This window comes from Neomonachus schauinslandi, chromosome 1 (assembly GCF_002201575.2).
Source record: "Neomonachus schauinslandi chromosome 1, ASM220157v2, whole genome shotgun sequence".
NCBI lineage: Eukaryota > Metazoa > Chordata > Mammalia > Carnivora > Phocidae > Neomonachus > Neomonachus schauinslandi.
The window spans coordinates 18,021,031-18,047,710 of NC_058403.1; the positions used below are offsets into that span (position 1 = coordinate 18,021,031).

Here is a 26,680-nt window from a genome sequence, read left to right on the forward strand (position 1 = left end):
CTTCATGGGAGAGCTTACTTTGGACATAAGAAACATTCTGTGCATTATGTCTGTTCTATTTGTTACTGAGTAAGAGACATTAAAGTCTCTGACATTTTCTCATGTGATGCTATCAGGTTTTGCTTTTTGTATTTTGAGGCTTTGTTTTTAGGTGCATAAACATTCAGAGTTGTTATGTCCTCCTTCACCCTCCCCTTCTCATTACGAAATGCCCTTCTCCCAGGTAATATATTTTGCTCTGAAATTACTGTGTCTAATATTAAAGCTATTTCAGCTTTATTTTGATTAATGTCATCATAGCATATCATTTTTCCATCCTTGTACTTTTATTTAACCTAAATGTCTTTATATTTGATGTGCATTTCTTGTAGGCAGCATATAGTTGGATCTTGCCTTTTAGTTGAGAAGAATACTTGAAATTATTGATACAGTTATACCTAAATCTGTCATCTTGTTGTGTTTCCTATTTGTCCCATATGTTCTTTGTCCCCTTTTCCTCTTTTTCTTTTTCTTTTTTTGCCAAATTTGGACTAAAAGAACGTTTTTTGTTATTTTCTTTTGTAGGGTCTTGAGCTGTAACTCGTTATTTTGTTATTTTACTATTTGCCTTAGGGTTTTAGAAAATATTTCTAACAGTTCACAATATTATACCAGTACAAATGGTATTATGCCATTTCAGGTACATTAGAAGAACCTCATACTCAAATTCTTTCATTTCCTTTTTCCCAATCTTTAGGCTGTTGTTGTCATACTTTTTCCATACTACATTATTGTTAATTTTCTTTTAAATGGTAAGTTATCTTTTAAAGAGTTTTACATAATAAGAACATTTACCATTTCTGGTGCTCTTTATTCCTTGCATAGATCCATCTGGAATTATTTTCCTTCTACCCAGAGGACTTCCTGTAAAATTTTTTTTAATGCATGTAGATTGGTAAAGAATTCTTTTGCTTGAGTGTATCTGAAAAGATCTTTATTTCACCTTTGTTTTTGATAGACATTTTTGCTGGGTATAGAATTTTAGGATGAAGTTTTCTTCTTCAGCCATTTTAATGATGATATTCCATTGTCTTACTTGCATTGTTTCCCACAAGAATAGTTATATCCTTTGTCTCTGTAAATAATATATCTTTTTTATTATATTTTTTTCAGGGAGAGGGGGAAGTGGGCAAAGGGAGAGAGAGACTCTTAAGCAGACTCCACACCCAGTACAGAGCCTGATATCATGACCCTGAGATCATGACCTGAGTGGAAATCAAGGGTCAGATGCTTAACCAACTGAGCCTCCCAGGCACCCCTATCTTTTTTTTTTTTTTTTTTTTAAATCTGGCTGCTCTGGAGATTTTCTCTTTATCACCAGTTTTGAGAAATTTGATTATGATGTGCCATGGGGATTTCAATCAGCCGTTAACCCCATTTGGCTATTTTTCATCTCGAACATTTCATATCTAGAAGTTTAGTCTGGTTTTTGTTTGTTATTTTAATATATTCCATTTCTTAAGTTTTCGAACCTGTGGAATGTATTATATATAGTAACTTGTAATATCTTTGGTTGCCACCTCTAACATCTGTGTCAGCTTTGGGTCGATTTGATTGATTTTTTTTTCATTATATGTGATATTTTCCTTCATCATTTCATACCTAGTAATTTTTTATTGGCCATCAGACATTGTGAAGTTTACCTTGAGTGCTGGGTACTTTTATATACCTCTATTCTTGAGCTTGGTTCTGCAATGTTGTTAAATTACTCAGAAACAGTTTGAGCCTTTCGGGTTTTGCTTTTAAGACTTGTTAGGTTGGGATCAGAGCAGTTATCAGCTTATGGCTCCTTCTTCTCCAATATGGAGGTTAGGATTCTCCTGAGTAATCCACCATGAATACTGTTTTCCCATCTGGATGGTGGGAACAGGTGCTATTCCTGACCTGTGTGAACACCAGGCACTGTTGCCTCTAATCCATTTGGATGGTTTTTTCCCCCCGGCCTCGGTTGGGTTCTTTTACTTGCATGCCCTGATCATTACTCAGCTACTTTCTCAAGGGGCATTGCATGCAAATCTGGGCAACTCTGTCCTCCCAGCACTGTCCTGCAATTACTGGCTGCCTTCGTCCTTCTAGACTCACTCACCTACCTTAACTGTGGGGTCCACCAGGCTCCAGCTGGTCCTGCACATGGAGTGACAGCTTGGAAATGCATGGCGACAAGCTTGAGGAGTCGGAGGGCTCATATCATTCGTTTCCCTTTTCACAGCATTCACTACCTGCCACCTGATGTCTACTATCTTTTAGAAACATAGTTCTGTCTATTCTGGTTGTTACAGGCTGTCCGGTAAATCTGGTTCTCATTACTCCATCTTGGCTGAAAGGAGCAGTCTACATATATTATGGAACAAAACCAAATAGCCACCCACTTACACTGATGCCCCTTATTTTGATTCTTCTTTTTCTGCTGATGTTACAGCACAGAAAGCTCTGAGGAACCCTAAAAGAGCTTCCGGTACTCTTACAGATGGTGAGACAGGATTGACCCTGTTCCACCATTGACGTCACTGAGATCGAGTGTCTGGTTCAGGGTGACACCGCTACCCTGGTTAACGGACAGGGTGGAGCTCCGAATCACAGCTGACTACCACAGTGCCCTCTTACTAGACCACACTTCCTCTCTGAACAAAAAGCTTTTGAAAAAGAATATCACATTAGCATTTTCATTTTCTAGTCAGAAAAAAAAAATCTCTGTCCTAGCACTGTTCAGTAAAATTCTGTTTACATGCATTTGGAGAAAAGTCCCTTGACTCCTTGGTCCTCTTTTTATAGAAGACTCAGTTTTGGGGTCAGAGCCATTGGGATCCTTTGCCAAGGCAGGGCAGGGGGGTGGGTGTTGAGACAAGAATCTTAATTGCTGACATTTAGTGGAGTGTTCCAGCCAAAAGTCCAGTCTCCAAAGGAGGGTCTTTGCTATGTGGACATTGATAGAGCTAAATATAAGATGAGGACTGAATGGAGTCCTTAACAAATGCACGTTTCAGAAGTTTCAGTTCCACCCAATCTGCCATCACAAGAAAGACAGTGATGAGAAGAATATTTGCCAAAGCTTCCTGTGTTACCAGGGGGGATCATTTCAGACTGGTCATAATCATGCTTGTTCTGGGCCTATCGATCTCTTCCTGTAGAATTAAACATCATGTTTATCTGAAATAAAAATTAAAGACTGGATTAGGGAGAACTGTTTTACTGTCCAAAAAAATCAGGGGCACCTGGGTGGCTCAGTCAGTGAAGCATCTGCCTTTGGGTCAGGTCATGATCCCAGGGTCCTAAGATGGAGTCCCACGTTGGGCTCCCTGCTTCTCCCTCTCACCCTCCCCTTGCTCGTGTTCTCTCTCTCTTCCTCCCTGGCCCCCTTCTCTCTTTCACTCTCTCAAAAAAATAAACTCTTAAAAAAAAATCGGATTGTTGTTGACTGATCCAAGAAGGCTATTGAATTCTTACCTAGACATGCATAAAACTTTCCCATGTAATAAAAACTGGGGCTGGATAGTCACAGGCCTACAATCTTGGCATTACCTGCCATTTCTGTTAAGTTAATGAGTGTTTTATTTAAATTTTATTTTGAGTGTTTAATGCATAGCTTGATACGGCACTTAGCTCTGTACTTTGGAAAAATGCAAGAAAATTCTAAGTCCCTTTTTAAGAACTTTTCTGTATTGCTGTTGAAAGACAAATCAAAAAAAAAAAAAATCAGGGGTGTGCCCATTACTGTCTGAGGAACGTCATGTCTTATATTGGAGCCATAAATAAATTTTTCTGAGATCTTCATCATACTTAACACAGTGCCTAGAAAATATGAAATATTCAGTAAATGTTAGCTGAATATAAGGAAATGAATTAGTCAGAGTTTTCTTTTCCTGTGGATTCTACAGCTGAGAGCACCTTCAAAATAATTATCCCATTAACGCTGACCATATTCCACCAGTCCCAGCCTTTGCCACATGGGAATCTGAAACAACATGGATTGTTTCCATGGTCTCTCTGAGGCTGAGGTTTAATCCATAATTTTATCTACATTTTCCAACTCGAGCTTGGAAGTATTATGTGATGATGTTTTTGTGCAGCTAGAATGCCTTGCTGTACTATGAATTTCATTTATAAGTCCCCATGTCTGTGTGTTTTATGTTCTAAATTTCCTGTTTCATGAATTTTGTGCCTGCTGGCTGATCCAGTAAATGGGCAGTCTACAAGTGCTTTGTTTGAAGTATACGTAGAATTTTGCAGTATCCAAATACTTCCAATATTACAAGAGATGAAGCAGTTGCATTTTCCTCAGGAATAGTTTGGTCTTTGCGCTCAGCATAAACTCTTAATCTATAGAGGACTAGTGACTCTTCTAAGGATCGGCCCCTTTAATTTTTTTCACTTAAAGTTTCCTTGGAAGGGGCGCCTGGGTGGCTCAGTTGGTTAAGCAACTGCCTTCAGCTCAGGTCATGATCCTGGAGTCCCTGGATCGAGTCCCGCATCGGGCTCCCTGCTCAGCAGGGAGTCTGCTTCTCCCTCTTCCTCTCACCCCTCTTGTGCTCTCTCTCTCACTCTCTCTTTCAAATAAATAAATAAAATCTTTAAAAAAAAAAAAGTTTCCTTGGAAAATCAGAGTTATCCTTCCCCCCCACCCCCCGCCACCTCCCAAGAAATGTGAAATTCCTCTCCAGAGTTGCATCACACAATGGATCACTACTAAACTCAAGTACTTCCTAAAACTAAATTATCATTACTCAAGACTTCTACCTGTGCTTCTGACTTCCTACTTTCTCAGAGCTCCTATCAAGCAACTTACAGCCTCATGAAAGATGAGCTAAATATGGTCTGAACCTTCCTTTTTGTAGCTGTCAGGATTCTCCTTCCTGGATGGAGAGAAGACAATGATACCGCCTGACTGTCCAACATTCTCTGCAATCTGGAGGGCATTTAGCCTTAAGCAAACTCCTGTGCAGTTAAACTAAAGACTAGATAGGAATTTCTGTTTAAAATAAAGCTTCCCATGGTAGGCTTAGGTGTGGGAAAACTCAAGAGCTCCTAATTAGTAAGAACTGAAATGTGTTAAAAGATGAGAGATGAATTATAAAAGCTTTCTTTGTAATTCTGAGCTTTTTGGTATCTTTATAGATAGGATGTTAAATCTCCCATTAGACAACATCCTAATTATTATCCTGACTGCAACAATCCTTTTTTTAAGATTCATTTATTTATTTATTAGAGAGAGAGAAAGAGAGAGAGAGCGTTGGGGGGAGGGGTGGGGAGAGAGAGAATCTCAAGCAGGCCGCTTAATGGACTGAGCCACCCAGGTGCCCCCTGACTGCAATGACTTTTAAGCATTTTCTACGTGGAAGTGAGAATTAGAAAATGTTTTCATGTATATCTGTCTTGTCTCTGTGCCAGTGGTGTGTGTTGTTTTTATTTCCAGTGTCATAATTGCAGCCATCTTCACACTAAAATTAGTTTCATGCTTATATCTGATACCTCACATTCAGATTCTCAACATTCAGTTGAAGGGGAAGAAGAAAATTGGCACTTTCTTTAGCACCAACAGCTTTGCTTTCTCATTTCTGATTAGTTTGACCAAATGTTAAATTTTCCTGAGATTCTGGAAAACTGCCACATAGAATTCTTTGGTAGAACATTAATGTAATGATCTGTGAGATTTATCATCAAAGAACATGATTTGTCCCAAGATGGAGATTTGGTGCATTCTAACAGCAGGGCAATAAATGTTCAATAAGAAGCAGCAAAATAGCAGCAAAATAAAGGACAGAGATTAATGGGTGCAAAATTGAGGTGCTTAACTTGGCCATTTTAAAAAATTTTTCAAAAAAAATAAAAAATTTTCATGTGATATTGCAAACTCTCCTTCTCCCTACAACTCTTCATTTTCTGCTAATCACTTTGGATCAAAAAAGAGATGTGAGCATTTATAGAATATGTGTAGAGAGCATGTATCTACATGCCAAGGTAAATACGGTACAATCTGCACCTCAATATAATGGATGGTAAATAAGTTAAAAAGTATTTGCCTAGTTCTTAATATTGAAGGCACTGAAACAGAGAAATCCCAAGATGTTTAAGACATTCTTCCCTCAAGATTTTGATACAACAGAAATTTTGTAATGCCGATCTGAATGTACTTAAAAGACTGCTATGTTGAAAATCACCTTTGAGAAATGTAAATAATTATCTTATGCCTTATATATTTTTTTTTTAATTTTTTTTTAAGATTTTATTTATTTGAGAGAGAGAGAATGAGAGAGAGCATGAGAGGGGGGAGGGGTCAGAGGGAGAAGCAGACTCCCCGCCGAGCAGGGAGCCCTATGTGGGACTCGATCCCGGGACTCCAGGATCATGACCTGAGCCAAAGGCAGTCGCTTAACCAACTGAGCCACCCAGGCGCCCTATCTTATGCCTTATATATTTATTATCCATCCATTCATCATTCACTTTTAGTTGAGATTTGTAAAAATTGGTGAGCACAAGAAGACTCATTGACTTGAAAGCTTTTAAAGACAGACCCAGTAACAAACAGGTGGAAAGGAAAACAGGAGGATTAGCATTCATTGAACAAAATCCTGTAGACTATGCTGAGTGGTTTGTTGCCTGTCAATATGACCTCCTTAACCTCGCTTTGACTTTTTACCAGGCTCAACAGACAGATCTTCTAAACACCAATGGAAAGTATGTAAACAAGAGACACTAGTGCTTTCTGTTTTTAATTGAATTAAGTTAAATAGAAAATTATGAAGTATGGGGCGACTGGATGGCTCAGTCAGTTGTGCATTCAACTCTTGATTTCGGCTCAAGTCATCATGATCTCAGGGTTGTGAGATCGAGCCCTGCATCAGGCTCTGTGCTCAGTGTGGAGTCTGCTAGAGATTCTCTGTCTCCCTCTCCTTCTGCCTCTTCCATCCCATGCTCTCTTGCACGCTCTCTCTCTCTAAAAATAAAAAATAAAAATCTTTAAAAAAAAAAAAAAAAGAAAATTATGAAGTATGTAGGAAAGGTATTAGCTTGAAAGCTGTCCTGTGCCTCTGAGTCCATATTCATCACCAGATTCCCTCCACAGCAAGCCCTCCTTCATGACTGCCTTTAAAGTCAAAACAGCTCATCAAATGCTGTCAAAACGTACAGCATCGGGATGCCCTATCTCATTCCAGCATAGGTTGCATGTACAGATTTAGAGGTTGATAACTGTTTGCATTTCATCCTTCAAAATATTTCATTTTTACAGACAAATGCATAATAGCACATTATTTAATGATCCACAGGCCATTACCTGCCGGGCTTTATAGACATCTACCCTGTTAGAACAGATAGCAACGAGGGATCTTCTCCCAAGAAACATGTATGCACACACACAGAATTACACATGGGTTTCAGGGAGTTCACTTATTTTGTGAAGCTCATCCACTGATCAGTTTAAAAATCCTAAGTTGCATTTGTATTTATATAAGCTTTATCTCAAGGTATTTCACATTAATGTTTCCACTAGGTCAAGGCACTGTGGTTAGCGGGAGTATGACGAGAAGGTGAAATTAAATATAAATGTCCATATCTCTGAGCATGGTGTAACCAGTTAGAGGATGTGGGAAGCAAAAATGCCAAAACTTAAGTATGAATATGCAAAATTAAAACATATTATTGTAACTCTCTTGTAAAAAGTCAAGATTATGTCACAGTTGGCATTTGTCGGGTGATCAGACCGTTTGACAAATCTTTTCAAAGGTCTGTGATATACTTTCAAGCATCCTTTGTTTATGGTTTCTTCTGCAGCTCTCTGGGCTTTGCCTTCTGAATTATATTAATCTGTTCATCATTAAGAGCTTTGGCATGGCTCACTCCTTGACTAAAAAAGAATTGAAGACCTGCCCTGCAAGTCCAGGGAATTTCTGGCCCTTCTTTGCTCTCAGCTTGGTTGATCTAAGCTCTGTATCCAGTGTATGCCAGAGGTGGTCCAAAAGTGTTGATCCTGGGCTTTGGGTCAGGTCCTGAACTCCAGTCCTGTATGCTTTCTTCACTGATTTATAGCTGTGGTCCGTGTAACTCTACTCTCAATATTCTGACACCAAATGTATGAGATTTTTTTCCCCCCACATTAATTCTGACACTAACAGCCCATCGTAAGCATAGGCCCCATAGGTTAAGGGCCCAGCTCAGTCCTGTCAGACTGTCCTGTATTTCAGACTCCAATACCAAATGTCAGATTTTTTCAACACACATTTTTCCTTCTGACCAACCAGCCATGAATCAGGGGTTCCCATGACCCCGTCCTTAGGTTTGATAATTTACTAGAACAGCTCACGGAACACAGATCAGTGCTTTATTTATTGTTAGCAACTTATTATAAGGGACGTAACTCAGGAATGACCAGATGGAAGCCATACATGGGGCAAGGTATGGGAGGAAGGAGCTTGCCTGCCCTCTCTGCCTGCTGCTCTCCTGGTACCTCATTGTTCTCACCAACTAGGAAGCTGTCTGAACCCCATTGTGAGGGGTTTTTTTTATGGAGGCTCCATTAGGTAGGCAAGACTGACTAATTCCCTGGCCACTGGTGACTAAACTCAATTTCCAGTCCCTCTCCCCACCTGAAGGACAGAGGGTGGGGCCGAAAGTTCCAGACCTCTAATCACAGGCTTGCTCCCTCTAGCAACCAGCCACCATCCTCCAAGAGTCACTGGGTTAGCGTACCAGAGACAACTCTTCATCACTTCAAGGGTCCTTAGAGGCTTTTGTGGCAGGAACCAGGGATTAAGACTGAATATTCTGACAAAAGATGCCCTTGTCACTCAGGAAATTGTAAGTTTCAGGAGCTCTGCGTCAAGGACTAGAGAAAGATATTAAATATACATTCCTTATTATGTCACAGTACCCCAAATCAGTTATGTCTGAGAACTAGCAGAATATCCTGAAAAAAACTATATAAAGCCCACCAGATTTAACAAGAGGTCACTAATTATGAATGACAGAGTTAAAACCATCCTTATTGTCTGTATTTTATAGATTTCAGCACCTGTCTTTATTTTTTTTTAATTTTTTTTTTATTATTTATTCATTTGAGACAGAGAGATACAGAGTGAGAGAGAGAGAGCGCAGGAGTAGTGGGGAGAGGAAGAGGGAGAAACAGACTCCCTGCTGAGCAGGGAGCCCAATGTGGGGCTTGATCCCAGGACCTGGAGATCATGACCTGAGCCGAAGGCAGACGCTTAACCATCTGAGCCACCCAGGCACCCCAGCACCTGTCTTTAATTCCCAGGTCTGCCATCTATATAACCTATCACTTGGAATATGTGGCTTAATGAAAAGGATTCTTCCTCCTCATTTGCAAATTGGGGTTAATTGTTCTACTCTTTCACAATTGGGATTGTTCTAGCTTTTGTTAGCCATATTAGAAAAAAAGATTAATGGAAGGTTGAAATGAGATTGTGAAGTAGTAAGATATCTTCCTCCCTAAGAAAAGACAAGCTAGAATATGTTGTTAGGACAGAATATGTGGAGGCTTTGTTGCCGAGTCCCTCTCAGGAAGTGATCTGCTTCCCTGTGGAGGAGGGAAGGGATGGAAAGACGACTTTCTGTTCTCCTGGGGGCCGCCAGAGGCAAAGCAGTTACCTGGATGTGCCAGGAAGGGGTGATTCTAATGCCTCCCTGTTATCAAACCTGGAGACACACTGAATGGGGCAGTCACAAGAAACCTGTCCTTTGCCCAGTTGCTTCAAGACTTCAGGGTTCAACTTGGCACAGGATTGTCATTGGCCTTCTTATACGCCTTTTTAACTACAGAAACCATGTATGTGCTCTTCTGAAGAAATGTGGATGAATTTTGCAGTGAACTTTAAAAATTTAGCTCAACTCGTAGCTCTAAAGATGAACACGGCTGTGATCCAAAGGTTCCCGTGGATACTTCCCTGAATGTCTTTTTTTTCCTCCAGGTTTTTCTTAACAACAGTGGGGGTACTTATGAAATGCTGAAATTCTGAGAGAGCCAAAGTGGCAAAATAAACTTAACTGAGACCATGTCAAGCAAACGAAGATTTAACTCTTAAGATTGCTTTTTTTAAAACTTGCACAGAAATTGTATACATTTTGCATTTGTATATGCTTAAGATTTCTTGAAATCCAGGGCACCTGGGTGGTTCATTCGGTTAAGCGTCTGCCTTCTGCTCAGGTTATGATCTCAAGGTCCTGGGATTGAGCCCCGCATCAGGCTCCCTGCTCAACAGGGAGTCTGCTTCTCCCTCTGCTTCTGCTGCTCCCCCCTGCTTGTTCTTTCTCTCTCTCTCTCAAATAAATAAATACAATCCTTTTTTTAATAAAAAATTAAAAAAAAAAAAAAGATTTCTTGAACTCCAAGACGTAGAACTATGAAAATAACAGCCTTGAACCTGTTTTCTGAAAACAGGAGAGATTTGTGTTTTCTCGATAGGTGATTAACTTTCCTGGTTACAGGGTTGGAAACCACTGGGATGCAATTTAATTCTCCTGGAGAAGGCTTTCTGAATAAGTCCCTAGTGACCTGGAAAGGTTAGGGTGCTCCTCATAAAGTGAGTCATTTATTTCTTCCTCCTTGGTGGGATTACACTCAGGGCCTTTAAAGGCTCATGACATATAATTCCCTCTTGTCAGAAAATGGTTTAAGACACAAGTGTCTATTATGATAGGATGCCAGATTTCTAGATCAAGCCTAAAGCTACAAAATGGAACAATAGGGCCAGTTAGTCGTGTTTTAATATACCTCCCACCTGAACTGTGGAATTAAAAGCTACGCATTCAGACACGATTGACATTGAGTCAGTTAAATGTACGTGACTGACCCCAAGCCCAGGAACACCAAACATATAAAACTGCATTAAAAAAAAAAAATGAAAAGGCAATACATTTGAGAACAGGGTAAATTAATTTTTTAAAAGTATCTTATATAGGCAAAGACCATGAAATTCCCTTCAAAATTATTTACATCAAACTGACATCTTAAAACCCAAGCTATAAGAAGACAAGCTATGTCATCTTTTGAAACTGATGAAATGAATTTTTATTGATAATAGTTTGAATATGCTTCCTAAAGGAATCCAGCACTCTGGATTGATAGATCAAGTGGGGCTGAAAAATCAATATGTTTCATGAAAATTGGGAATGCATCTTAGTGGAGAGATGCTTATTTTCAACTCAGATACCAGGAAAGATATATTTTGCTACCGGCACTGTTTGTGAAATCACATTCAGCTCTAGGTTATTCATTCATTTAATTAACAAACATTTTTAAAAAGCAACCAAATTGTGCCAGGAACTGTTTAGTGCCTGGAGATATCCTATGCTCGTGTTCCAAGAAAGAAACAGTTAATGTTCCAAAAGGTAAATCTATTTTAGGTTAAGTCCAATCCATTTTAGTAAGAAGTCTAATCATTTTAGTAATGCCCAGCCTAAATCCTTTAAGAAATTCTTTTTGAAATGATTTTTCTAAATGCAGTGTGAATAGTGAAGAAATTTTAGTGCCAATTGAAAAGTGTTATATCAGATGCAAATAGATACTTTGTTATTATAGGCTAAACACTCAGAAGCAATAGTGATAATAAAAAAGGATTGGATGTAATTAGTCCCCCTGGGGCAGATCTTTTCCTTTTATTTTCTCTGTTCTGTGCTATAAATTTTAATAATAAGATTAGCCATCCAATGCCAGTATAATCAGATTATAGTATGAATACATACACTATCTAAATTGTAAAATAGGGGAAATTTGGCAGGAAAAAAAAAACATTATTACTCGTTACAGAAGTTTTAAAGACTTGAGAATGATTGAAATTACACGCATTAAGGTTAAAAACATGTTCCTTAAACTCTGCTTACTATCAGTGTGCTTGAGCCACTGAATTCTTATGCTCATTTTTCTAATCACATGAACAGTCTTGTCTTAACTGTAACTATTGTGACAATAGTAATACATTTACTTTAAGAGAATACGTTTCTATAGAGATCCCAGGTATGTTTTCTTCTCTTAGTCTTTTGTGAATATTACTGTGTTTTTTAATTAAAATTTTAAGATACTTACCTTTGCCCTAGCATAAGGAAATAAAACGCCCTAAGAGATTCCCTGTTATTCTATCGTACATGGATACGGGACACCACTAGAAATAACTAGTTTTAAGCCTTGGTAATTCTGTATTCTGGCTAAAAGTGCTAAAAACAATTACTTGTTTTTCTTTGTTACCTAAATATAGTATTTGTTGCTGAGGTGTAGACATAACCGCCATTTTATTTGGTATGATTTATCTGCCTACTCCATAAGAGCTAATCTCATTTTTTTTTCATTTCTAAGCATGATTCTTAGAAATGTGTTTGCATGAATAAATCAACCAAGCAGAACCATGTAATTCACTTATTGAAGGGCATGGTAATGTGTTCCTGAATTATCTCATGTCCCGAGGCGTAGACATTAGGAAGAAAAAGGCTGATGCTTGTATTAGACACACACACAATGTGTATCTGAGCTCATACGAACACTGATGAGATCATAGCTTACAATGGGCTCTTAGGGCTCATTATCCTGGCAGGAGCTTTGTTCCCTGGTAGAGAGATACGGAGGCTTGGGGAATCACGAGACCCTGGTGTGCTACCATTTCATTGTCAAGCTCTCGGGATTTGATGCAGGAAGTTAGGAATATATTTCTGAAATGAAGGAAATATTGGTATTAAATAAGCAGTCTTAAACATGTGAACCACATTCACCACTTAATTATCCATCTTAATAGATGAGAAGGGTGGATTTAGAGCTAGAATCCACACATGTCGCAAAAGCCTAGCTTTTAACTATGATACCTTTCCTCATTTTCTAGTAATCCTGAACAGATTGACCAAGGACAGTCCTATCTTGCTATTTCACCTCCCCACATCTGACACAGTCACTAAAGCAGAGTAGAGTGCCAGAAACCAAGGACAGCAACTGAGAGAGTGAATAAGCTAAATCTGGATGACCTTCTACACAGTGAAAAAAGCAGGTGTCATCATGTCCCCAGAGAATATTATCTGAGCTTATAAGCACTAGACACTCAGGCAAGGACTCCTAGAACAGACTCGTTTCTAACCACTCAATTATTTCTTTGTTTTCAACTCTGTAAGTTACTTTTTGGAATTGTCTTCGGCTTGGTCCATGTTAGAGTTTCTTTGAAAATCAGGATCACAGCGATCGAGAGACCAGGCTTGGGAGTCGGAGTTGGATTACCTGTTCTCACTGTACCCAAGGACCAGTTCTGTAACTAGCTGTGTAACTAGCCACATAGCCCTCAAGCTTAGCTTCTTTGTGCTTTGTTTTATCTATAATAAAACCCCAGTCATAGGGTTGATGGGAAAATTTGGTGAGTTTCTATGCATAAAGCACATGGTCTCATTCTATAAGCCATCAGTAAGTGTGGAACTGCTGTTGCCTAGAGGAAAGAAATGGGTGGGCATTGGAGGCCAGGACTGAGTGGAAGAAATAAATGTGTATTGTGTTCCTGCTGTGAACTGAGCATTGCCCTGAGTAGCTAAAACAGAACTTTTTTTTTTTTAAGATTTTATTCATTTATTTGAGAGAGAAAAAGACAGAGCATGGCGGGGGGGGGAGGTGGTTGGAGGGCAGAGGGAGAGGAGGAAACAGACTCCCTGCTGAGCAGAGACCCACCCCCCCACCCCCATGCAGAGCTTGATCCCAGGACCCTGAGATCATGACCTGAGCTGAAGTCAGACGCTCAACCGACTGAGCCACCCAGGTGCCCCATCACAGAACATTTTTAATACTCAGTATGCTCTATATGAAAAATACTGTTATCTGAGTTGCACAGAAGAGAAAATTGAAGCCTAGATAATTTGGGGACTGTCAGGTTCATTTTAAAATTGCTGTTAACAGGGGTACCTGGGTGGCCCAGTCGGTTAAGCCTCTGCCTTCAGCTCAGGTCATGATCCCAGGGCCCTGGGATCGAGCCCCGCGTCGGGCTCCCTGCTCAGCCAGGAGCCTGCTTCTCCCTCTGCCTGCCTCACTCCCTGCTTGTGCTCACTCTCTCACTATCTCTCTCTGTGTCAAATAAATAAAAATCTAAAAATAAATAAAAAATAAAATTGATGTTAACAGTAGTAATTTCCAAGTGGGAGTGTATGCTGTTTTTGGTGATAGTGGAAGAAAAAAGGGGAGACCCAGATGTTATCAGAAATTACCTCCCCATTCTCTAATTTGAGATTTAGATTTAATGCAGTAATGCCAAGGCCAGTGTGGAGCCTTTATATTCTGGCTCACACACTCGGCCGGCCGTGACCATCATTTCAGGACGGAATGCCTTAGAGGAACATTCATAGGTGACTGGCTGCAGATAGACAGATAGGATGAAAGCAATCCTTATGTTGAATTGGAGTATTTTTGCTTATGTGAACTCTTTAAGGAAAAAAAATCTGTTTTCCTCAAAACAGTGAAGCCTTTTCAAGGGAAAAAAGTGAAATAGGGCAACTAAGAAAGCACATAAAGCCAGTCAGGAGCAGGGACATCATGACTAGATACCTCCGACCTTGGAGGTATCATTGTAATAGCACTAGAAGGAGAATTTTAGAGGCCTCGGTGTCGAATAACAAGGATCAAGGGTACGTAATTTCCTGACTGCACAATCCTGCATATAAGATATTCATCACTTTCAATAATAGCCTGCCTTTAAACCAGTCGTCTTTTAAATAAATAGATACAGTTGATGTAGCTTGTCAACTGTTATCTCTTTAACTTTTCTTCTCTTAGGATTTAAAAGATCATTCTCTGATTTGTAGATTCAACTAGATATCAGAGTACAAATGAGAATTACAATGATGTGTTGCCAAAAGCTAGGTTTCCAGCCATGATATCTGCCTTTTTTGGTGGAATTATGGGGAAGCACATTTCTTGTAGGGTGAAAGGAATAAAGCGGATGAGCAGAGGTTTATTTTCTTTTACCTGTAGATATTTGCTTTCTTAAGTACAGGAATGTGACCTGTGGAAAGCATAAATTAAGCAAGTCACCCTCTCTGAGTCAGGCACTGGGTACCGTGATTCCTGATAAAGACCAAATCTGGCCCTTAAGGGTCTCACAGTTGAAGAAAGCAGTCAGAAACATAAATAATTTAATAGATTGTGTTCAGTGCAATAATGGGGATAAACATAGCTTTTCATGGGAGCACCAAAAAAAAAGGATACCTCTTCTACCTGGGATGTCAGGGAGGTGACCCTTAAGTTAACCAAAGGAGAAGGGGAGGGACATCCCATAAAATACTACAGCTTTCACCCTACCTCCAACATACCATCTCTGGAAATAAATTCCTCACCTTCCAACTGGCTTTCAAGGTGCCCATGACCTAGTTAATAATAACTGGGTTTGCCCAAATGGCCAAAATTCTATTCCTGACATGAACTTTCATAGGATTTTGTTTGCTTGTTTTAATGACGAAGAAACGTGTGCTTTTGGATCTCATTTCACAAAATCACATAATAGAATACATATAGCAATAGAAACATTTAAGACAAAGGAGCTTTTGTCCTTTTTTATTAGGATGAATGTTTTCAAGAAAGACTAGAATAAAAATGAAATAGAACCAATTAGAAAAAAAACAGAAGCACTGAAGAAAATTGTTGCTGAATTAGAATCTGATGGCATGGAAAGAATTTAATTAAATTTCAGAGTAAAATAACTACAGTTTCCCATTGGCCTTCCTCCTAGGAAAGTGTACTGTGTCTTAAAGCTTAGCATTTATTCCTTGGCCTACAAATGAGTGATGGATAACTTTTCTCATTTTGATTATTATATTTTTATATGCTCATGGGTGGTGGGATTATTTGTGCAGCATTACCATTGAGATATCCATGAAGATTATGCGTGTAGAAATGTAGTCTTGTATATGCTCCTATGTGTTTGGGTGGGAAAAGGGGAAGGACCGAACTTGAATATGACAGATCCGAAATCACCTCTCTGTAGCAGAACACTGCCATTTAAAAAGAAAATGTTGCTTAAGGACAGTCGTATGTCAAATGCTAAATGCTCTTGTCGAAATGAAAAGTGGCCAATCAACTAAGTAATTACCCATTCAGAAAGCAGTGGGAGAATTGCAAAAAGGTGACTCACAGTCCTTCCACGTTATGGAATGAGTTACTGGGACCTCTGACACGTAGCCCCTGGGACAGGTAATATTTTGCGCAAAACTGAAAGGTTTTTTTTTGTTTGTTTGTTTCCGCAACAGCCTCGTCATGTGTTCAACATGCTAAAGAAGTATGTTCGTGCTGAACAGAAGGACAGGCAGCACACCCTAAAGCATTTTGAGCACGTACGCATGGTGGATCCAAAGAAAGCCGCTCAGATCCGGTCCCAGGTAAACACAGAATGTGGTCGTCATGTGCAGCCTGGACAGTCCAGTGGGCTTGCCCTTTGAGGTAGATCTGTAGGTATTCCCAGCGTGCTTGTGGGCACTTTACCTTTATAGCAAGAGTTTTTTAATACCCGGTAAATTCCAAAGGCTTGTCTTCAACCAACATGTGGTTTGACATTTTCTGATTTATGAAAATAATGAGAAATATAAACATCTTAGTGTCTACTGCTGCCAGTTCTTTAGGAACCCTTCAAAACTCTGATGACTGAAGACAAAATTTGTGTCAGCCAAAACCTCTAAAATTGGTTCAATTCATAAACTCCTCTGCTACCCCAGTGTTTGGATATAATGTGAGCCTAAATGAAACCCTGTAATCAATGTGTTTTATTTCCATCCCCAAAGGTTGACAAGTGAGATGTACCTCTGGCAATCTGAAATTTTACATTTCCTTAAATGGGAGAATTTTAAATAAAAAGATAGATAGGTGGATGGATGGATGAATAGATAGAATGAAAGGAATTTCCAGTCAAATTGAAATATGTTCCTATCTTTTGAAAAATTTGCACAAATATATTTAGAGCATTGGGGGTTATTTAGGGAGCCTAAATATTAGGATCAGAAATGCTCTTTTCAGATGGCTTTGTAATTATGGCTGCAAGCGTGCAATACAATGGGAAGTTTAAAGCAGCTCTAAAGTTCGAGAATAGAGAATGGGAGAACCAGAAAATGAGGATGACCTTTCAGGTCACACGTTCCAGCAGCGTTTTGTCTATTTTATTTTGGAAGTCTATATCTGTCTGTGGCCTTCGGTAAGGAAAACAGCTTTTCCCTGCTGCAAAGATGACTTACCTGGAGCTGTCGCCCCTTTATGGCAGGTGATGACGCACCTCCGTGTGATTTACGAGCGCATGAACCAGTCCCTCTCCCTGCTCTACAATGTGCCTGCAGTGGCCGAGGAGATTCAGGATGAAGTTGGTAAGTAAGCTCTTCTCTTGATGACGAGCATCTAAACATATTCTTCTCCTGTCGGGGAAAAAAATCAGCCCCCTGAGAGTTTGTCCGCAGCAGGAATCACCAGCGGTCTGATCTGTGGGAGGAGAAAGAGCACGTTCCCTTTTACAGTGAAACTCTTGGGGGATGGAAGTCATCATCACCTCATGAGTGGGATGGTATCCTCCTTTTATAGACGAAGGAGCTCAGGCTTAGAATTTAAGGAACGTACTTGCCTGTGGCACACATCTCCTAAGTAGCAGAGCAAAAGCACAAAACCGTCTGTCGTCTGACTTCGAAGTTATGTTCAGTGACGCGCCTTTCTCTGGTACCCCTCTCCTAATAGCCATGAGTGTTCTCTGAGCCGTGTTGTTGTTTAAATGTCATGAAATATGTGCCCCCCCCTCTTTCATTAAGCTTTTATTTTGAAATAAACACTCATGGAAAGACAGTACAGAGAAGCCCAGTATACACATCACCCCCCTTCCTCAATAGTAACACCTTACATAACTATAATAGTTCTCAAAACCAGGAAGTTGACATGGCGTGCTTTTATGTCCCGACTTCTCCTCATGCCACGTTTCATAGTTCATATAAGTAAGTTCTCCCGCTTTTGTTTTTCTTGGAAAGGGAGTAGAGCCTCCCATAACGTAAGTCTCCACAAACCCCCCAAATGCCCATATTTGTTTAACTTTACCTCATAAAAGCACATAGACGGCAGTTACGCGAGTGAATCTTTCAACATAAAAGAAATGTACATATCCCGGAGGTTCGGTATGTAAGCTGTCAGGAAATAAGCAATCTGTCCCTCCCTCTCCATAACAAACCTGCCCTTTGTTAATTGAGTTGGAAATGGATGCAGGTTATCTGAAAGCAGAACACCCCGGATGTTGTAGATGGGTACACCCCTGACAGGAATTCATCCTTTGAAGTGCCTAAAACACCCCTTGGCTTGCTTTTTACATCTCCTGCCCATGCTATGTATTCTCTCTTTTCTAATTCAGTACTGCCTTATAAATTTGTTTGTATTGCTGTCAAGTATTTGGCATGTATCAGGTGATGATGTTGTGCTCCTAATGTGTATTAACACACAGAATCAAGTATACTTCCGGCTACAGGCTTTTGAAAAAGAAGTTTCGTAATTATCTAAACTTCTGTTCAGAAGGAATTCAGCGTTGATCAAGATCTTAAGAGGATCATCAGGAGAGTGTTTAGTCTATACCGTGGACTGAAGACAGGCTTGCCAATTAATCTTTCATTCTATTACATTTCTGTAAGAAATGAATATTCTTGTTACCTATATTTGGAGGTAGAAATCTGTAAGGAACCTTTAAAATACTGTATTTCAAATAAGTAGCAGAAAATCCTCCATTCAGTTGTAGAAAGGACAAAAATCATCACTCTCAACAACCTGGAGCTCAGGTCTTCTAAATGAATGTATTTTTGCCTGATACCTGTCTTAACAAGGTAATTTTCCTACGTGTCTTCAATTGAGATAGTGTTAGTAATACCAAGCTATAGAGAAATAAGCCGTTGCAAAGCACTAGAAAGTTAATGACCAATTATGATGGACTCTTTCTCACTAAATTATTAGAGCTTTTTATTTAGCAAAATAAGTGCTGAAGACAGTGGCCACTAATAAGTCACACTTCCACAGAACAGATGGTGATTCAGGTATAGGGTGTTGCAAAATGCCCAAGAATAGGACAATACAGTGAACTTCAGATCTCAGTGACAGGGAGGATATTCAGATAAATTAGAATCATGGAAATTTTTTTCTTACAGAAAAACAAAACCTCAACTATGAACTTGGATTAAGAGCATGTTATATTTTTTTTCATTTTTGTCATTCTAAATGTACTAGATATCAAATCCTGAAAGATGATCTTTTTTAAAATCTTCCTTGCCTCCATTTTTAAATGGCTGTTTCCTATAGAAAGAGAAGTCTGCCTAACGAACAGACTTACTGACCTACCGTAAGAGCTCCCAGTGTCAGAGCTACAGAACAGAGCACCCTGGGGAGAACGCCTTTTCTGGATTGAGCTTAGTTATCTTACATTGTTCTTCATTTGCAGGAACATTTAAAAATAACTCACTTTTATTTATTTCTTTTTTTAAAAGATTTTTTTTTTTTTTTTTACTTATTTGAGAGAGGGAGAGTTAGGGAGAGAGAGCACAAGCAGCAGAGGGAAAAGCAGGCTTCCTGCGGAGCAGGGAGCCCGATGCGGGGCTCGATCCCAGGACCCTGAGATCATGACCCGAGCCGAAGGCAGACACTTCACCAACTGAGCCACCCAGGCGCCCCAAAATAACTCACTTTTAAAGGAGGACTTTAGGGGTGCCTGGGTGGCTCAGTCATAAAGCGTCTGCCTTCGGCTCAGGTCATGATCCCAGGGTCCTGGGATCGAGCCCCGCATCGGGCTCCCTGCTCCGCGGGAAGCCTGCTTCTCCCTCTCCCACTCCCCACTGCTTGTGTTCCCCTCTCTCGCTGTGTCTCTCTCTGTCCAATAAATAAATAAAATCTTTAAAAAAAATAAAAATAAAGGAGGACTGTAGTTGAAGTAAGGTTGGCCATGGGTGCTAATTTGTTTAAGCAAAGTGGGAGTTCCCTGTAATATTTTCTTTATTTTTGTAAAAGTTTGAAATTTTCTGTAATAGAAGTTGTTGGGGTTGTTGTTTTATTTTGTTTTAAATTCGTTCCTGAATAGGATCGTCACAGATTTCTTCCAGTTTACGCTTTGTACTCTTTCTAATAGTTTCAGATAGTCTTTGTCAGTAGTCTGACTTGCCTTTTTTATATATAATCAAACTTTAGATTTAGAGTCAGTTCTATGCAAATAAGGAGGACACTGAAGTTCCGGTCCACTGGCAAAACAGCAAGATCTGGAAGTACCTACAAATGCATGCCTTTTATATAAAAGTTTGTGCTTATAAATGCAGGCAATTCGGACATGTTTAATGCAGTAAAACACCTATAGGAAAATACAGTAGTTGTATTAGGGTAACAGGTGCTCATGAGATGACGGGTTTTTCCAGTCTCAGGGACTGCTGGTATCTTTAGTGACTTAGCTGTATCTGCTTCGGTAAATTTATGCTCCCACTAGCATAGAATTCTCTGTTACGAACAAAAATGAGGAAGAAGCTAGCCACAGTAGAAAGAAGGAAGGGCAAAAAGGGGAATTGGTGTGAAATTGGTGAGAACAGTAAAGGGTAGCTGACCAGACAGTAGAATTCATCGTGCCAGGGAATTCGGTGCTGGCCTCGCTCACCACTGTGGTTTCCTGAGGAATCCCATCTGTCTGTGCTACTTCACTGTTGACTCCAGTAAATCCCAAATCCCTAGGTCTACCCAAAAAAAAAAAAAGCCTGTCTGCTAAATCCCAATACCATATCCCAGACTATGAGAATATCCCACACATTTCCCACACTCTAGGCAGTGTATATAAAAAAGCAATGACTGTGTCCCTCTTGAAATTGACTCCTATTGCAGTCTCAAGTATAGGACCTCCCCCTTGGCCAGTATTTCTCCATGACACCTTCCTCTCCTTCAGCCATGATTTCTTGCCAGTCACAAGACATGTAAATTGTTCTTCCTTGCTTAAAAAGTGGCATATCCTTCAATACGCAACTGAAATAGCCACATTCCTATAAAACCTTGGCTAATCTGCATAGGAAGCAAGAGAGACAAGCTGGTGTGTGAGTGACAGCCACGTAGCAAACTAATGAGTATCTGTTACTGATGATGCTGACGGTCCAAGTTCTTTATGAACATTCACCCTCGAGGTCCAGGGCCACCACATACAGATGTGGCAGGTGCTTTAGGTGAAAAGTGCAGCTGACGTTCTGCATCCCGCTCACAGAGCCAAGCAAGCCCTCGGAGGTTGGGTCCAGTCCCACTTGAAGCGTGGCTTTCTTGTGATTCACACAAGTGCGGCCTGTGAGCTAGTGACAACCTTGGTGAATTCAGTGATAGCACCCGCAGTTTGCAGGTGAGGAAACCAAACCTTAGAGAGAGGTCGCTAACTTGTCCTTACAGATCGTGAAGTAATGATAGCGGAATTGGACCCAGGGTCTACCTGAGTCCAGAATTCATGCTTTCTCTGCCACCCATGCTCCTCTCTCAGGTGGAATTCCTTCTGCTGCACCTCAGTGTCTAAAGCACCTTGTACCTACCTCTAATACCGTACTTTACTTGGTACGTAATTACTAGTTGACATGTCCACCCACCCCGCATGCTGTGAGCTCTTGCAGGACAGGTCTGGGTCTTCTTTGCATCCTTAGGATCCAGCAGAGGACCTGGTACTTTGTGGGTATTAGTAATTGTCGACAAGGTTGAAGCAAATCCCAAGGATGCAAGGTAGATGCTCTTTCACTTATGCTGATCAGGTGGACTCCTTCATAACCCTAAGGACCCACCCCGAGCTCCTTCCTTAGCACCTAACAGTGTGGCACAAAACAAATCTCTTTCCTCGGCTACAGCATTCTCTACAGCTGTGACTGATCAAACCAACAAGATGAGTGCAGTTGGCAAAGGTATCAAAAAAGAATAAAGTACAGTTCTAATACTGTAACTAATAACATTTTACAGTATTGTCCTATGTAATTTCCCTGACCCTCTTTATTTGGTTATCTGCCCAATTTACATACTTGACACTTGATTTATTAAGTATGTTGCCTGGTTTCACTGTCTTGTCAATCAGAGTCTGAGGCTATTTATTTGATTTGCTTCACCAATAAGTTTGAATTATCAAAACCGCTGTTAGTTTTATGCAAGCTTGGTTTTTTATTATTTTATAATATAACTCTTCAGTTCTGTTTGAATTATTATGTGCAAATTCCCAGGCACAGCCATATATTACTTCATATTTTCCGTTTTTTAAAAAACAAAAGTTTACCTCAATGCAAATTATGAAGTTTCCTTGCAAGAAAAGTCTTAAGGCATTGTTTATAGAGGAGGGAAATTGCCCTTATTCACTTAAAATAGCTGTTTAGGACTTTGCTTTTTATTCAGCAAATGATAGAGGAAGTATTTTCATGAAAATATGCATCCTCTTTTCCTGTCCATATACTGTTTTAATTGTCTTTTAACCCTTCCAAAAGGCAGAATCCCTTCATCCCTGCCGTTCAGCTCACCCTTTTCTTTGTCAGGTTGCTATTTCAAAAACGATTGGGGTTTTATGCCCTTTGTAATCTTCTTTAACTCTTTGCTAAAAGGATTCTTTTCTACCCTATCAGCACTGAGGTTATTTATCAAAGTGTTTCATTTTGCAGCTACCTCAAGGCTAAAAATACTGGCGCTCACAATTCCAAGATGGCTATCCCACAGAATGCTATAATGACCAATTTATGAGAAAGGCAGTAGGAAGCAAAGGGGAAGGAAGGCATCATTGTTTCATACCCTTTTTTTCTTTTAGCATTCAAAATTAATAAAAACACGCATTATTATAAGCCAGATGTTGGAAGGATCTCTGACCGAATAAATCCACAGTGAATGGGGTAGGAGTGAAACATGTGGCAGGAGATCAAGGGACTCGTGCTCATGAAAGAATGCTTATATTTATTATTACAATTTTACGATGACCTCTTGATAAAATGTTCTACTCTTTAGGGAAAATTCAGCATGCTTATTTCAAAGACAGTGTTTCCATTCTCTGCCCCTAACAAACCTACTGATTTGGGGATTTAATGAATCCAAAGTAGTCTAAGTTTAAAATAGAATATTTATAGCATTTGCCAGAGAACAAAATGGAACCTTCATTTCTACTGAGAATTCTAAGTATCCTTATGTATAATTGTTAGTCAAGGAAGAACATCAAGGTGAAAATCAATTATAAGAGAAAGTGAGAGACAGCTATCAACTTATTGGACGCATGCTTTTCGTTTTTCATAAGGAATGGCTTTTAAATGTATGTCCATTTATTATTTTATAGCTGATTTAAGTATTTGGAAACAAGAACATTTGTTTCATAAATCACCAAAGACATGTTCCTTCCTTAGTTTTAGGATAGTCTCCAGGCTTCTTTTCATGTTCCCCAGTGTAGTCACCTGAATTACAAGTATGGCCAATGTTTATTTGCCTACCTCTAAATGTATTATCTTTGTCCCCCTCTTAGCAAGACAGTTGCTCTTCCAGAATGGACCCATTCGTTTCGCTTATTTATTTAGTTTATTTTTTGTGAACAACATAATGATTCAATAGCTGTATACGTTGCAAAATGATCACCGTAATAGGTCTAGTTAACAACTCTCCCCATACAGAGTTACAAAAGGAGATTTTTTTTTCTTGTCATGAGAACTTTTAAGATCCGCTCTCCTAGAAGCTTCTAAATATGCAGTACAGTCGTATTAATTATAGTAAGCATGCTGTACATTATGTCACCATGACTTATTTTCTAGCTGAAAGTTTATACCTTTTGTCCCCCGTTATCCATTTAGCCCACCTCCCAACCCCTGCTCCTGGCAACCACCAGTCTGTTCTCCTTATCTATGAGTATGCGTTTTTTTAGATTCCACCTATAAGTGAGACCATATGGTATTTGTCTTTCTCTAATTGACTTATTTAGCATAATGCTGTCAAGGTCCATCCATGTTATCACAAATGGCAAGATTTCATTCTTTTTTATGGCTAAATCATATTCCACTGTACGTAATGACTGTGTGTGTGTGTGCGTGCACGCGCATGTGTGTACACCACATCTTCTATATCTATTCACCCATTCACACTTGGGTTGTTTACATGTCTTGGTCATTATAAGTAAGGCTGCAGTGAACATGGGAGTGTTCTCATTTTCTTTAGATAAATACCCAGAAGTGAAATTGCTGGATCATAGGGTATTTCATTTTTATGAAATGATTCCATTTTGACCTCATTTAGGAGGGTAAGGAAAATTAATTTAGCCAACTGTCACCTTTTACTCCAAATTTTGCTTTTCCTTAAATCATGATGACTGTGACACATCAATAGTTTTTATCTCTGCTCGTGCCATTTCCCTTATTTGTCTGTGTGTGTGGACACCTCGACCAAGTGGGTGAACTTGGTCTCCCACACCAAGCTCTGCCGATTCCCATGACAATCCAGTATGGGTCTCAAGTTTTTTCTTAACCCACCAGCTCTTATGTTTGGCCCTGTAGTTTGAGTCAAAATCCAAAAAGAAACCTTTAGTAACTAAAAATGATGGAGGAGTGAGGCCTGACCACAGCGGCGGCTGCTAGACTACTTCCTGGCATAGAACCCTACAGCAGGGATGTCCTGATATTTTTTTTTTTTTTTTGTAGAGTCTTGGGAACAGCTAGTGATTTTAGACTGGAAGAGGAGCTGGTTGTTTTGCCTTTCACAAGCAGCTGCCTTCAAGGTTCATATTTTGAAAGAGGAGGGGAAAAGAAGTGTAGTAGGTCTGCCACCCTGAATATAGAGATGCATTGAAATTGAAATTACTTTTGAAATATATTTCCACAAAGACTAACTGGCAATGAGATGAATGTTTGTGTGTGAGACAGAGTATGGAAGGAATGTTAATTTGCTTCTTGCTGTTTAACTCAGAAATAAATTTTGCAGCGTATTCCCCTAGTGAACCCCATTGCTTTTTGTGAACTGTTCTCCTGTTATATATACGATGGGCCTCTTGAGAAAGTAAGTCGTAGACAGTAGGGTACATACCTGATTGACAGCAAGAGATCAATCCACTAACCTGTTTCAAATTATGAGGCAGTTGTACAAAGGAATGTTGACTGGCTATGAATCAAAACACCATTCAGAGAGAGTGTTTTGGACTTTGAGTCAGAAACAGGTGGTCAAAGGGCCAAGGCCGGGGTGTTACTTAATTTCAGCTATTGTTCACAGATGTATTGACATAAGACAGTGGGTTTAAAATAGCCTATTTGACAAATGTGTTTAATTTTTTATAAATATTACTCATTTACATATGCTTATTAAAACATGAGCTAAATCTTCCTGTGTCTTTGAAACAGTAAATGGTGACCCCTTGTATTGGCTCGTGCACGCCTCTGTCTTTGCTCTTGGTTTGGGTGGCTCTTAGATGAGCCTGCCCATCTCCTGAGAGCAGGGAGAAAAACCATGTGTTCAGCTTCCTCTTTCACACTGAACTTGGTAAACCTGGTCCTAAGACGCACAGAGATCATAGATATTGTCATCTTAGAGAAGAAAGAAGGGGCAGCTGCAAGTTTCATGCCTCTCAGAAGTGATAGCCTGAGCCGGCTGGAACCTGGCAAACTTTTCACCTCTTCTCTTTCCGAGGCTGTAATAGTGACGCAGTAACTCTGGGGCGAGAGTGAGTGCTTCTGAAGCTTTGCCCGGTTATGGGGGAACTTCCTGGGGCATGAGCAGTGAAGGGCTGGGAGTGCAGGAGGGAACATATCTTATTAAAATGATTATACTTATTAGCATTTCATATTGTTTTTATTTAGGAAACTCTAGAAGCAAACCAAATTTCACATTCTGGGTTTGGGTCAGGGGTTGGGGGAGTTCGAAAGAAAGATTGCTGTTCAGAATTCTGGATTAGTCACTCTTCTGCCAAAAGCCTACCTTCATCTTGTTGATTACTAAGACTTGGAAGAATTAAAATGGGTTTACTCTCAAGTGGTAGTCAGTATATGTGATAGAAAGGAAAGTTGCAAAACATGCTCTTTTTGATATGACGTGCACCATAAGAAAAGTATTATGTATGTAACTGGATGTGAAAGCATTCATCATTCATAATGTGACTTTTCTGTATTACATTAAAACTGTTTTCTTTATCTAAAGACTATGACCAAATAACACATGCTTCTTGCTGTAAGTTTCCAATAATTCCAGTAAGTGGTTTTCTAAAATTTTCATATGTAAAACTTTGTTGTTATAGTTAATAGTTACAATTTTTAAATTGTTATAGTTCTCTCATACCAAACAGATTATATCAAATAAAAAGGAAACTACCATTATCATTGCCACTCAGATATCACTAACAAACAGCTTAGTTCTCAGTCTCTGCTCAAAGAATTTATAAGCAGTACCCAGAAGGTTTCAGAGGTATATCTGTGGTGCTCACTTCACCACATCTCCTAAAATTGGAACAATACAGAAAAGATTAACTTGGCTCCTACCCAAGTATGAGATGCAAATTTATGAAGCATCCCGTATTTTTTTTATTTCACTTATAACTAGAGGATGACTAGAGGCATCTAGAGTAATAAATTCACAGAGACTGAAAGTAGAATAATAGTTGTCAGGTCCTGAGGGAAGGTGGGAACGGGGAGTTCGGGTTTAATGGCGCAGAGTTTCAGTTTGGGGAGATAAAAATAAGTTCTGGAAAAAAGATGGTGG

The 26,680-nt window shown here is 39.6% G+C and overlaps 1 protein-coding gene and 1 non-coding gene across 8 annotated transcripts in view; both read left to right on the forward strand.

The window, feature by feature from the left end:
* LOC110570121 (amyloid beta precursor protein) overlaps window positions 1–26,680 on the forward strand; it is a 257,792-nt gene that overhangs the window by 178,403 nt on the left and 52,709 nt on the right. For all 7 annotated transcript variants that reach the window (XM_021678092.2, XM_021678094.2, XM_021678095.2 and 4 more), the window contains 2 exons: window positions 16,246–16,374; window positions 17,247–17,346. In XM_021678092.2, coding sequence (XP_021533767.1) covers window positions 16,246–16,374; window positions 17,247–17,346 — 229 coding nt within the window. The remainder of the gene's footprint in view (window positions 1–16,245; window positions 16,375–17,246; window positions 17,347–26,680) is intronic.
* On the forward strand, window positions 26,395–26,501 carry LOC123326967. Its single transcript, XR_006541443.1, has one exon. It is a non-coding gene; the product is annotated as a U6 spliceosomal RNA (small nuclear RNA).